Below are 14,598 nucleotides of genomic sequence, written 5' to 3'. Positions count from 1 at the left end.
TCTGAAGAGAACCCAGGGAAGGCAGTGGGAACAAGCCATTCTGAAGAGGACCCAGAGAAGGCAGTGGGAACCAGCCACTCTGAAGAGGACCCGGAGAAGGCAGTGGGACCAGCCAGTCTGAAGAGGACCCAGAGAAGGCATGGGGAACCAGCCACTCTGAAGAGGACCCAGAGAAGGCAGTAGGACCAGCCACTCTGAAGAGGACCCAGAGAAGGCAGTGGGACCAGCCAGTCTGAAGAGGACCCAGAGAAGGCAGTGGGAACTAGCCACTCTGAAGAGGACCCAGAGAAGGTAGTGGGAAAGAGCCACTCTGAAGAGGACCCAGAGAAGGCAGTGGGAACCAGCCACTCTGAAGAGGACCCAGAGAAGGCAGTGGGAACCAGCCAGTCTGACGAGGACCCAGAGAAGGCAGTAGGACCAGCCACTCTGAAGAGGACCCAGAGAAGGCAGTGGGAACCAGCCAGTCTGAAGAGGACCCAGAGAAGGCAGTGGGAAAGAGCCACTCTGAAGAGGACCCAGAGAAGGCAGTGGGACGTGCCACTCTGAAGAGGACCCAGAGAAGGCAGTGGGAACCAGCCAGTCTGAAGAGTACCCAGAGATGGCAGTGGGAAAGAGCCATTCTGAAGAGGACCCAGAGAAGGCAGTGGGAACCAGCCACTCTGAAGAGGACCCAGAGAAGGCAGTGGGACCAGCCACCCTGAAGAGGACCCAGAGAAGGCAGTGGGAACCAGCCATTCTGAAGAGTACCCAGAGAAGGCAGTGGGAAAGAGCCATTCTGAAGAGTACCCAGAGAAGGCAGTGGGACCAGCCACTCTGAAGAGGACCCAGAGAAGGCAGTGGGAAACAGCCACTCTGAAGAGGACCCAGAGAAGGCAGTGGGAACCAGCCACTCTGAAGAGGACCCAGAGAAGGCAGTGGGAACCAGCCACTCTGAAGAGGACCCAGAGAAGGCAGTGGGAACCAGCCACTCTGAAGAGGACCCAGAGAAGGCAGTGGGAACCAGCCACTCTGAAGAGGACCCAGAGAAGGCAGTGGGAACCAGCCACTCTGAAGAGGACCCAGAGAAGGCAGTGGGAAAGAGCCACTCTGAAGAGGACCCAGAGAAGGCAGTGGGAACCAGCCACTCTGAAGAGGACCCAGAGAAGGCAGTGGGACCAGCCACCCTGAAGAGGACCCAGAGAAGGCAGTGGGAACCAGCCACTCTGAAGAGGACCCAGAGAAGGCAGTGGGAACCAGCCACTATGAAGAGGACCCTGAGAAGGCAGTGGGAACCAGCCACTCTGAAGAGGACCCAGAGAAGGCAGTGGGAACCAGCCACTCTGAAGAGGACCCAGAGAAGGCAGTGGGAACCAGCCACTCTGAAGAGGACCCAGAGAAGGCAGTGGGAACCAGCCACTCTGAAGAGGACCCAGAGAAGGCAGTGGGACCAGCCATGCAGAGAGTGGGGAGAAGGAGAGGCTGCCATTACTGGAATGAGAACAAGTGGTTAAAGTAGAGGACATAGATCAAGATAGTTAGGGAGATAAGAACCCATTACTGGACTATGACAAGGATGGATCTACTGATAACATAGGTGGGACTGTGAGTAATAGCCAGTTGAAACTAAACAACCAGAATCAGGGCCGGGATTCCAACCAATATCAGATAAGGACGCCAACTAAGGAATCTGGAGAGGGGGAGGGAGAGAGAGAGAGAGAGAGAGAGAGAGAGGGAAGTGTGGAAAGAGAGTGAGGGAGAGGTAGAGGATGGGCTCATCTCACCCCTTCCAAAGCACCCTCAGATGTCTTGTGCCAGCGATGGGTACAGCCTGACCCACAATCTAACACTCCCAACAGGTTCAGGATAAACAGTGGGGGAACCGTGCTGACCAGGAGTTACATAAGAGGAGTGACAAAGGAAATGACTCAGAGACAGAGGGAGAGAGAGTTGAAGAGGAAAGGAGAGATGTCGATGGTGAGAGGGAGGGAGAGACAGAGGGAAGATAAGATGCAGAGAGGGAGGGAGAGACAGAGGGAAGATAAGATGCAGAGAGGGATGAAGAGGAAAAGGAAGAGGAGCAAGAAGAGGAGACAGAACGAAGGGGAGAAAGAAGAGGGATATAGAAAAAAACAAGGTGACGACCAACAACAGGAGGACATCCTATCTGAGGTGGAGCCAGGGTCAGAGGAGCAAGAGGAGGAATCCAGCAGAGCAACACACAGAACAGCCAGACTGACGGTCAGAGGTCTCCACCAACCCCTCAGAGAATGGACTAAGATGGAGCGTCCAGAGAGAGGAGGTGATAGAACTTAAGTTCTCTCAAACAAACACCTCCATACCGAATTCCCATACATTAAGACCCAACACCCCCACCATTTCTCACCCCCAAAACCATAAGTTACTCATTGCTATCAAATGGGTGTAGAACAAGGAAGTGTGTTGAAAACAATGGAAACCCAGAGGAGCAGTAGTCAGGTAGACAGAGAGGGAGGAACACTTGACCTATCAGGTCTGAGGAGACCCACTAGCTCAGTGTCAGACCGTACAGACACTCCAGATAGAAGCAGTTCAGGATTGTCAGCTGGTCTCAGAGCCACAGCATGTAGGTACATTATCTACTCCAGTAAACTATAGTTCAGGTGCACCTTCTGGACCAGTAGACACCAGCTCAGATACAGCATGTACACCAATAGAGAGTAGCTCAGATACTCTGTCTACTACATAGGGAAGTATATGTAAATCCTCTGTACCAACAGAGACCAGTACAGCTACAGCCCCTGTACCAGAAGAAACCAGTTGAAAAGCACTTGTTGAATTTATAGTTTGTTTGATAAATATTTCGATTCTGTACAGGGAAGGTTTGTTTCTCTTCAGTAAACACATCTCTCTTTTTCTATCTCTTACAGGTTATTATGTATTATATTGTTATCCTGTAGGGGCTGTCATGTTTAGCCTAGGCTACTATGATGCTCAACTATGTATACTGAACCAAAATATAAACGCACCATGTAAAATGTTGTTCCCATGTTTCATGAGCTGAAATAAAAAAATCCAGAAATGTTCCCAAAAATATTATTTCTCTCAAATGCTGTGCACCAATTAGTTTCCATCCCTGTTAGTGAGCATTTCTCTTTTGCCAAGATAATCCATCCACCTGACAGGTGTTGCATATCAAGATGCTGATTAAACAGCATGATAATTACACAGGTGCACCTTGTGTTGGGGACAGTAAAAGGTCACTCTACAATGTGCCGTTTTGTCACACAACACAATACCACAGATGTCTCAAGTTTTGAGGGAGCGTGCAATTGGCATGCTGACTGCAGGAAGGTCCATCAGAGCTGTTGCCAGATAATTCAGTGTTAATTTCTCTACCATAAGCCACCTCCAACATCATTTTAGAGCAGACCACCTGGCTCCCACTGGGGCCTGGCTCCCTTCCAGGCCCACCCATGGCTGCGCTCCTGCCCAGTCATGTGAAATCATTAGATTAGGGCTTTATTTATTTAAATTGACTGATTTCCTTATATTAACTGTATCTCTGTGAAATCGTTGACATTGTTGCATGTTGTGTTTATATTTCAATATATATTGTGAATTATAATTCAATATTGAACCATACAGTAAGATGGCAAACATGCATTATATGTTTTGAGGAAAATATTTAATATTGTGAATGTTTTAGTGTGCATGCCATATAGGCCTATGGACGAATGGCTATAGGCTGTTGAATTAAAATCTGTTTTACACTCAGTGGAGAGGAGGAAAATTAAATTAACTATAGTTATTCATGTACCTTTGAATATTTCAGTATTGCCAAGTTTTGTTACATTATAGCAGAGATTCAATCTATTCTAAATTCTATATATTTAATTATGTGCGTTGCAGCCAATTATACAAATAGGGATGCGCCAAAGACCAGGTATGGGTTGACTACAGGAAGGAATATTCCAGAACTGGTTAGAAAAAAATGCTTATTAAAGTTATAACATATAAATAGAATGCAATGTGTTTGTATACCATATCATCTAATTGCAGCTATTAAACATAATTTACAAGTCAAATTAAACAATTTTATTTTCCACCAAGAGGTCATGAATAGGGAGGAACTAAACCACAGTTAACTTTCACTTTCACAGCCTCAGAAAATACAATATCATACGTAGGTTAGACGATGAACCACACCATGTTTTAGCATATCTCATGTTAACTTACTTTTATCTATTATCTTAACAAACAAACTAATGAGCAAATATGCCGAAACTAACGTTCATCGAATTGTGCTTCTGGCTTTATGTGGCGCAAAATGTGGTTTCCGGAGGTAAATTGAACCGACCGCAGGGTCGAACGTAGCTTTATTACAAACCTAATATTTGTAAGGCTACTTGTGTGCTTACTGTGTAGCCTACAACATCATCACATCATAATGTTTGATTATGATGAACAATAGGTAGGAAATGTAACAATGTGCCTTATGAACACAATATGCGTTGCAACTTGAAGAACAAGCGCAGCCACCCAAGTGTGATTCACATCAGTGAAAAAACATATGGCAATCTGAAACAAGAAGCCTTTATAGCGACATTATTGACAAAACACGCTCTTCATAGTTATTTTCATCATGGAAAGTCTGAATGGTTTTAAACTAAGTCTATGTGGGTTTCGATGAGAAATAATGACCGCATCCTTATTATTTGTAGCTACACACACATAACCAACGTCAGAAAGTGACCGAATATTTACGCCTACCAAGGCGTAAACCTACAAAAGGGTCTGCGTGATCATGGCAGGGCCGGTGATATGGACGGGCCTTAGGGGGGCTACCATACCTATTTAAAGTGAATAGTGATACCTTTATTTGAGTCTGTATGTTGGCAGCAGCCTCTCTGTTAGTGATGGCTGTTTAACAGTCTGATGGCCTTGAGATAGAAGCTGTTTTTCAGTCTCTCGTTCCCAGCTTTGATGCACCTGTACCTTCTGGAAGATAGCGGGGTGAACAGGCAGTGGCTTGGGTGGTTGTTGTCCTTGATGATATTTTTGGCCTTCCTGTGACATCGGGTGCTGTAGGTGTCCTGGACAACAGGTAGTTTGACCCCGGTGATGCGTTTTGCAGACCGCACTACCCTCTGGAAAGCCTTGCAGTTGAGGGAGGTGCAGTTGCCGTACCAGGCGGTGATACAGCCTGACAGTATGCTCTCGATTGTGCATCTGTAAAAGTTTGTGAGTGTTTTAGGTGACAAGCCAAATTTCTTCAGCCCACCGAGGTTGAAGCGGCGCTGTTGCGCTTTCTTCACCATGCTGTCTGTGTGGGTGGACCATTTCAATTTGTCCGTGATGTGTACGCCGAGGAACATAAAACTTTCCACCTTCTCCACTACTCCACTCCACTATTTTCCTGACACCACACTCCGAGGGCCCTCACCTCCTCCCTGTAGGCCGTCTCGTTGTTGTTGATAATCAGGCCTAACACTGTAGTGTCGTCTGCAAACTTGATGATTGAGTTGGAAGCGTGCATGGCCACGCAGCCCTGGGTGAACAGGGAGTACAGGAGAAGGCTGAGAACACACCCTTGTGGGGCCCCAGTGTTGAGGATCAGCGGGGTGGAGATGTTGTTTCCTACCATCACCACCTGGGGGGCGGCCCGTCAGAAAATCCAGGACCCAATTGCACAGGGCGGGGTCGAGACCCAGGGTCCCGAGCTTAATGACAAGTTTGGAGGGTACTATGGTGTTACGTGCTGAGCTGTAGTCAATGAACAGCATTCTTACATAGGTATTCCTCTTGTCCAGATGGGATAGGGCAGTGTGATGGCGATTGCATCGTCAGTGGACCTATTGGGGCGGTAAGCAAATTTGAGTGGGTCTAGGGTATCAGGTAGGGTGGAGGTGATATGATCTTTGACTAGTCTTTCAGAGCACTTCACGATGACAGAAGTGAGTGCAACGGGGCGATAGTCATTTAGTTCAGTTACCTTAGCTTTCTTGGGAACAGGAACAATGGTGGCCATCTTGAAGACTGTGGGGACAACAGACTGGGATAGAGATTGATTGAATATGTGCGTAAACACACCAGCCAGCTGGTCTGCGCATGCTCTGAGGACACGGCTAGGGATGCCGTCTGGGCCCGAAGCCTTGCGAGGGTTAACACGTTTAAATGTTTTACTCACATTGGCCACGGAGGAGAGCCCACAGGCTTTGGTAGCGGGCCGTGTCAGTGGCACTGTATTGTCCTCAAAGAGAGCAAAGAAGTTGTTTAATTTATCTGGGAGCAACGGTGCTGGTTTTCTTTTTGTAATCCGTGATTGTCTGTAGAACCTGCCACATACGTCTTGTGTTTGAGCCGTTGAATTGCGGCTCTACCTTGTCACTATACTGACGCTTTGCTTGTTTGATTGCCTTGCGGAGGGAATAGCTGCACTGTTTGTATTCGGTCATGCTTCCAGTCACCTTGTCATGATTAAAAGCAGTGGTTCGCGCTTTCAGTTTTGCATAAATGCTGTCATCAATCCATGGTGTCTGGTTAGGAAAGGTTTTAATAGTCACAGGTTTTAATAGTCATCCTGAAGGATACCGATCTCGTCTTTGAGCAGTACCAGACATGCCAATATTTTCAAACATGTTGAATTTTATCGGCACAAAATCTACAGTGCTCTTGTAGTGTGAGACAAGGTTCGAGAACGATGATCAGCAATAGCCAATGAGAGCTCGGCAGAGAAGAAGCCAGTGAGATGATGATGTTGTTTCGCATCACCCAAAATGTGTAGATCGTTACAGCTCTGAAGTTCACAAGCAATGTTGTTCAATTCAAAATGTTGGCTAGATATTTGAACTCGGAAAGCGTGAATGTCTGACTGAACGTTTATGAAGCTGCTTTGAGCCACAGCTCGTAGTAAATCTAATCACATCTTTGTTTTCACGAGACAGCGTGGTATCGAGAATCCTCACGACGAGGTGAAGAATATTGTAGTGTTTGACCTCGGTCTGTGCCACATCGTTTAGTGTGAGCACCACTACATTGGCAACACCAAAAAAATGACAGGAAACAGTCGTTTAATGTGAGAGGCTCGGCATTGTTAGGATTTTGAAAGTCGTGTAGTGTCCACACAGCTTTAGTTGAATTTTAACTTTGAGATTTGTATAATTAACCATTTGCCAACGATTTTGAGAAACGAAAACGTTATTATTGGAATGAAACTGCTCCACGAAAATGCCATATAAAAATAATCAGAACCTTCATGCAGATCAGTAGAAATGGTAAGATAAAATTGTAAGCTTCCCCAAACTTCAATCTCACGAGCTGCCTATGGTCTTTACTATAACACCCATAAAAAAAATGTGTGAACGCGCAAGCCGTGCCCACCTATGGATATCAAAGGCCCATTCAACTGATTAGTTCTGCACACACACTCCCCCCAACGTTATCAGGAGAGAGAAACCAGACATGCTCATTGCTCACATGGAGCACTTCAAACAAAAGACAATGGAAAAAATGTACAACTCCTAAATGATAGTTATGAAATAAACCAAAACTTGCAAACAACGTTTCCAGTCTGAGAATGAGAACGGTAAATGACTGGAATGCTTGCCTTAACAGTAATTAATGTAACCAAATGACAGCGATTAAAGGTACATTTAGGCCTACTGGTTACATACAGAAAGTTTATTCAGAAAGTATTCACACCCCTTGACTTTTTACACATTTTGTTGCATTACAGCCTTATTCTAAAATGGTTTAAATATTTTTTTCCCCCTCATCAATACAATATCCCATAATGACAAAGCGAAAACAGGTTTTTCAAAATCTATTTATTATTTATTACAAATAAAAAACAGAAATACCTTATTTTCATGGGTTATTGATCAGAATAAACAATCAAAGGGGCAAACAATTCACACAATGTAACAATGAATGTGCAAGAATTGTTCGGAGACTGCGGGCTTATTCAGGACAGACTTTGTCGAGAGTGAGCCATCTCACTTAGCTTCTTCCTCTCTGCTGAACCTAGAGAGCAAAATAGTGCCCCTTTGTCCTACTATATTTAGCCAATGTATCTGATACTGTCTGGCCAGAAAAAGTATGACCTGCCATACTCCTTTTGTCCAGACAGCATCAGATACATGGTCTATGCATACAGAGACAGAGGGGCACTGTTTCGCTCGCTCTGATGCTTTTTCTGAAATTGATGCGTCTTTCTGTCGGCTTACGTCTCGGTCAAATAAATTATCCATATTTTATTTAGACGGGCAAGGAGGTACAATAGTGCGGGCCAGGCCCCCTAGGTCCCGCCCATAACGCCTTCCCAGCTTTATGCACAAATATTGATATAATAACCATCAACCCTGTAAACTTGGAGTTGTGATGATATGTTGTGTGCTACTCCCACCACGACTCGGGAAAGCATGCAGTTTATTAGGCTACAGATTAAATAAACCCTGTGAGCAGACCACCCTGCTACAGATTAAATAAACCCTGTGAGCAGACCACCCTGCTACAGATTAAATATACCCTGTGATGAACTTCACAGGGTGGTGAAAGTCCAAGGTGATGAGTTTGATGCTCCTTTCCAATAAATATCAAGGGTGTTATTCTGGTGACATGATGATCGATGCTTTGCTGCCGTTTGGCAAATACAAATAATAATCACTATTATCCATAATACTGTCATAATGTAGATAGTTTACCCCCACTGTAGCTGTTGGCTAAAGCGCATGTGTCAAGACCAGAGTCGGCACATTTGCTATATAACACAACAGTCTATATAACACAACAGTCTATATAACACAGTAGTCTATATAACACAACAGTCTATATAACACAGTAGTCTATATAACACAGCAGTCTATATAACACAACAGTCTATTTAACACAACAGTCTATATAACACAACAGTCTATAACACAGCAGTCTATATAACACAACAGTCTATATAACACAGTAGTCTATATAACACAACAGTCTATATAACGCAGCAGTCTATAATACAGTCTATATAACACCACAGTCTGTAATACAGTCTATATAACACAACAGTCTATAATACAGTCTATATAACACAGAAGTCGATATATGTCACTTTCAATGCCAACAGGGTTAGAACTATATATTTATACCCTAACACATGTATGAAATGTCTGCTTTTCCAGATCTTTATCATCAAGTGGAAGGTGATCTGGTGTTGAAGCCAGAGAAGTCCACAGTGCCTGACCACATCACAAGCATCCTATGGAAGCATGGGAAGTACAAGGTGGCAGAGTGGGACAACGATTTTGGTGGTCTGGACATCTATGGTAACTTCAGAGAGCGTACAACCCTGGACCAGACTACTGGAGAGCTGAGAATCAGTGGATTGATGAAAACAGACAGTGGAATTTATTCTGTGGAGTTCAACAGCAAACTGCTAGACAAGACATATACACTATCTGTTATCAGTAAGTGTTTCTCTGTGTGTGTGTGTGTGTGTGTGTGTGTGTGTGTGTGTGTGTGTGTGTGTGTGTGTGTGTGTGTGTGTGTGTGTGTGTGTGTGTGTACATGTGTGTGGTCATGTAGAAACAGCAGGTTATTGTAGTGCATCACAAGTATTTTCCCAAATGATTCCTGTTTCTTTCCTCTATTTACAGAGGCAGTCCCCAAACCTACAATCACTTCTTCCTGTAACCCAGACAAAACCTCCTGCACTCTGACCTGTGAAGGTGACACCACTGATGCTGAACCAGTCACCTACAGCTGGAAAGTGGGAGAGGGGCCGTGGCAGGTCTTAGACAAACAGCTGAATGTCTGTAAGAGCAACACTGGCAAATCAAACAGTGGATATAATTACATCTGCAAGCTGAATAATGCTGTTAGTGGGGAAGTCAGTGAGCCAGGTGAAGAGGTGTTTGGTTCAGGTGAGTGGACACTCATAAGTGTGTTACAGTCTTATGTATTGGTATGTCAGTAACACTGCTAGTGTTGTAGGACATTTTGAATGCTGCACTATGTAGAAAACAGACAATGGAGTTTATTCTGTGGAGTTCAACAGCAAACTGCTTGACAAGACATATACACTATCAGTAAGTGTTTCTCTGTGTGTGTGTGTGTGTGTGTGTGTGTGTGTGTGTGTGTGTGTGTGTGTGTGTGTGTGTGTGTGTGTGTGTGTACATCTGTATGGAACACCGTTTGGGTCTTAAAGCACATGGTCAAAATGCAATCTTTTTAATGCTACGTGTGTAAAGTAAACAGGTGCAGGCGCTAAATTAACGCGAATAAACATCTTCACGCACTAAATTAACGCCAAACATGCGTCTAATAAGCTTGTGCAGGCGGTCCAACATGTGCTAAATAAACAGCTGTCAGCGGTCCTGCACAAGTCAAATGAACCCCTACAGCTGCTAAATATACACTTACACATGCTAACTTAACACGTTCTTTAATATGAACATTTACAAGGTAACGGTTTTGTCTTGGAAAATTGTTGTTACTGAATCTTAAAGTTTATCAGCTAGTTTACAGTGGAAGGATCTGTTTCTCATCACTGGCTTTAAAATTCAGCCAACATTAATCTCGCACCAGGATCAGCAGTGCTTAGCAAAAACTAAATCAGATACTTGCTAACTAATTTAGCTAATGTCGGTAGCCTCGAACCCTGGCCATACTGGGGCGGCAGGGTAGCCTAGTGGTTAGAGCGTTGGACTAGCAAGTTCAAACCCCCGAGCTGACAAGGCACAAATCTGTCGTTCTGCCCCTGAACAGGCAGTTAACCCACTGTTTCTAGGCCGTCATTGGAAATAAGAATTTGTTCTTAACTGACTTGCCTAGTTAAATAAAGGTTAAAAAATATATATATATCATATACTTTGCCTCAAACTGCTAGCCACAGTGGACCGCGCCCGTCTTGTGTGTTATTAAAAGCCCTGCTGAAAAAACACGTCAACTATAACTGCCACGGAAACACATTGATCTATGTTAATACTATCTAGGTAAATTACATACCAGCAAGCTTGTTGCTTGAATGCAGGGCCAGGCATACATAGTATCGACAACGGAGATGCTCAACATCCCGGTAGTTCTCGATGGTCTGTATCATTGACTAAAGGAAGACAAGCTACCTAAATGTAACCTATCGGCCAGTACTGAAGCAGGACATGCTTTTGAGTTACGTTTTTAGCCCAAAACATTGTATTTAAGCAAAACAACGGCTGAAGGTAGGCAACTTCTTCCGCCTGACTGGCTGTCATTTCAATGCTAGCGTTAGCCGTGCTAGCTCGCATTTGGCATGAAGACACTGAAAAGCTCACACAAAGCAAATTTGTCTAGTGACAACTTTGTAAAAACCCTTGCTAACATCTACATGTCAGCTTTCGAACAGAGTAGACTTTAATGTGCATGTTCACTTCGTTTTTTGATTATTTATATTCCATCGAAGCTTACTATGGTAAAATGCATTCAGGCATATACTCTGTACTGTACTGCTTCAAAGGAATAGGGTTCCCATTCCTTACGCTTTATTTTCACACAATTGTCTTGCAGAAGGGAACCATGAAGAGGAGCTCGGAGTGGGCAAGGGGGAGGCTGATGAAGCAGCAGAGAAGACCTGATTCATCAAGTATCATTAACCTCAATCAAATATCCGATGTCATTAAAACATGTATCCCAATTTACAGTCAAGCAACATCGGTCAGTTGTGTTAATGTTATGAACTACAAACCATCTATGGTTCTTGGAGTCAATGAATCAATTGAAAGTGACTACAATTAGACATTTTAAAACTGTGTCAGTAAATATGACAAAAAAAGTCATCTGCTCTTATGGTTCTGTTTACATTTCTTCAACACTTCAATCCGACACTCTTGTTAATGTTTGACATCAGGCAAAACGTCTTCCGCCACCGTAGGACAGAGAGCCGCTGGTTGGCATTTGACTGCAGTGTCTGTGTGGGTGTACCAGGAAAGGACGTTAGAACGTTAGTCTCCATGATATCGAAGCTTCTTACCATCTCCACTGCAGCCCAGTCGATATCGATTTAAAAAAAACAGGAACAATAGATATTGTGTAGCACATAGTAGCAACAATTTCACTGGAACAACTCGTTTGCCTATTCTCCCAACAAATGTCAATTATACATTTTTACATGCGTCAGAGTGCATTTTCTTTTATAGCTCTGCTTTTAACGCCATCCTGACCCACAAACTGGTTAGCAGACTCAGGGCTCTGGGTATAAATCCTGTAATAACAAATGTGATTTTTTTACATTATCACAAGAATGTGTATCTCCAGAATGGACCCGACACTACCATGGTACACCTGATCACCAGTGATCATGAGTACATGAAGGAGCTGTGGGACCTGACATAATGGTGATAGGACAACAGTCTCAGCATAAGCAAAACAAAGTAAATGGTGACACTTGACCGTTCTCCCATCTACTGTACATTGACATGGAGATGATCAGCAGCTTCAAGTTCCTGGGTACCCTGATATCCTTTTCTGACCCACAGTTACTTAAATCATTCCCACTGTTTCTCCACTACCCTCACACTTGCTGCACCACGACCTATGTACCAAGTACAGTGTGTTTGTATTGCCATAACATGTCAATGAAATGTCCATATTTACTGTAAGATGTATTTATGGTAACATTGCACATTGTAACATAGTCCCTTGACATACATGACTTAACTACTTTGCATAATTCTCAGTTTACCCACTCTAAGAAATCATACATATATTAAATCTGCATTATGTATTACTGTCCAATTGATTCTGGTTGTTTGTAATGTTTTTGAAAACTTTCACTACACAACTTTTTTTTGCTCATGGACACCGGAAACTTTCATAATATCAATTATTTTGGGACACATCACCCATTAACAGTGGCTGCAGCATTCTGAACTTACTAGGTTGTCATGCAATAAACATTTTGGATAATCCCCCTTAAATCAATTCGTATTTGTCACATGCGCCAACTACAACAGGTGTAGACCTTACAGTGAAATGCTTACTTACAAGCCCTTAACCAACAATGCAGTTTTAAAAATGACAAAAAAAAGTAAAGTAAATAATTAAAGAGCATCGGTCAAATAACAATAGCGAGGCTATATACAGAGGATACCGGTGCAGAGAATGTGCGGGGGCTCCGGTTAAAAGGGAGACAACGTGGAGATAAGGCGTAACAAAAGATATATTTATTAACTAAAGCAACTAAGGAAAATATACAATGGTGTGTGTAATCAGTAATCAGTAGTGTAAGTGAGTGTTTTGCATGCATGAATGTGATAATGCAGGGTGTTGAAAAGATGCTAAAGCAAACAACTCAAAAACCACCAAGAAACACAACAAAATCTATAAAGGTGTCTGCATGGAGAGAGTCTCCTCCATGAATGGGGAAGTGGTGTATTTATCCTGGGAGACACCGGGCCCAGGTGTTTCCCATGTAGCTGACGACCCTCCAAACTCCGCCCACCGACATCCTAATAAGGAAACAACAAAGAGAATACGGCAGACAGAGTGGGAGGGTCGTCACATTCCCCCCCATAAAACCGGGGACCAACAAGGGGCCCGGAACAACGACACAGCCCTCTACGTCCCAACTTGACACAGCTTCTGCGTCCCAAATTTATGAGGGGTTACGTGTTCACTTACAATTTGCCCCAGCCAACCTCCTCCCTAGACCTCAGCAACCTTCGCACAGGAAGCAACATTTAAGAGGAAATAAGAAAAAACCAGGAGGGAGCAGACAGGACAGAGAGAACATGACAATACGAACAATGGTCAGTCACGTAAACATTTAGGAACAGGGCGCACGAGAGAGCGCATCAGCAATCACGTTTTCAGTCCCCCGGATGTGCCGCACATCGAGATGGAATGATTGTAAAAAATACCCATCTCAGTTCAATAAGTTCTCAACAAAGACTTAAGTGTTTGATGGAAACGTTCCAGTGCTCCTTGACGTTGTGCGTGATAGGCGCTAGACAAATTGTGTTTAATATGGAGCTGTTGCAGAACCTGACTAAACAGATTAGAGGTGAAATTAGATCCTTGATCACTCTGAATGACCTTAGGGATTCCAAACAATGAGAGAAACTGAGTCAAAGCTTTTAACACAGACTTAGTCGTGATAGATCGGAGAGGATAGGCAGCTGGAAACCTAGTGGTCTGACACATCACAGTGAACAGGTAACTGCTACCCTTTTTAGAACGAGGCAGAAGACCCACACAGTCAATAATCAGATACTCAAAAGGTTGGCTGAGTACAGGAATAGGAAACAAGGTACTGGCTTAATAGCTTGATTAGGCTTACCAGTTAATTGACAGGTGTGACAAGTTTTGATAAAATCAGAAACATCCCTCTTTAATCTAGGCCAAAAGAAATGTCTTAATATGCGATTGTAGGTTTTCCTCACCCCCATATGTCCAGCAACGTCGCTGTGAGAAGTTTCCAACACCAACTCACGAAGCCTAACTGGTACAACAACCTGACTAATTGCCTCCCCCAAAAAACAACTATCATGAGACACCCACTTTCTCATCAGGACATCCTCTTGGAGAAAATAGCCATGGGCGACATCTCCCAACTGTTCTACAGGCACAATTTGGTCACGCAACTCTTCTAACGTGGAGTCATCTCGTTGCGCATTGATTAGA

General features: G+C 43.8%; 1 protein-coding gene across 1 annotated transcript; it reads left to right on the top strand.

Annotated features, from left to right (window-relative positions):
- The first annotated feature begins 8,993 nt into the window (after nucleotides 1–8,993).
- LOC116352919 (uncharacterized) lies at nucleotides 8,994–10,080 on the top strand. Its single transcript, XM_031824106.1, has 2 exons — nucleotides 8,994–9,407; nucleotides 9,597–10,080. Exons 1-2 carry the CDS (start codon nucleotides 9,098–9,100, stop codon nucleotides 9,914–9,916), a joined length of 630 nt encoding a protein of 209 aa, XP_031679966.1. The 5' UTR covers nucleotides 8,994–9,097; the 3' UTR covers nucleotides 9,917–10,080.
- The last annotated feature ends 4,518 nt before the right edge of the window (nucleotides 10,081–14,598 follow it).

The sequence above is a fragment of the Oncorhynchus kisutch genome, linkage group LG5, assembly GCF_002021735.2.
Source record: "Oncorhynchus kisutch isolate 150728-3 linkage group LG5, Okis_V2, whole genome shotgun sequence".
NCBI classification, from domain to species: domain Eukaryota; kingdom Metazoa; phylum Chordata; class Actinopteri; order Salmoniformes; family Salmonidae; genus Oncorhynchus; species Oncorhynchus kisutch.
The sequence above is the reverse complement of the archived record's forward strand: the minus strand, read 5'-3'. Positions and strand labels throughout refer to the sequence as shown.

Bases quoted from the DNA above. Each gene is read 5' to 3' on its own strand.
- LOC116352919 (XM_031824106.1), top strand. From the start codon at position 9,098: ATGTATGAAATGTCTGCTTTTCCAGATCTTTATCATCAAGTGGAAGGT. The intron at 9,408-9,596 runs GTAAGTGTTTCT...CTCTATTTACAG, and splicing joins ATATACACTATCTGTTATCA to AGGCAGTCCCCAAACCTACA.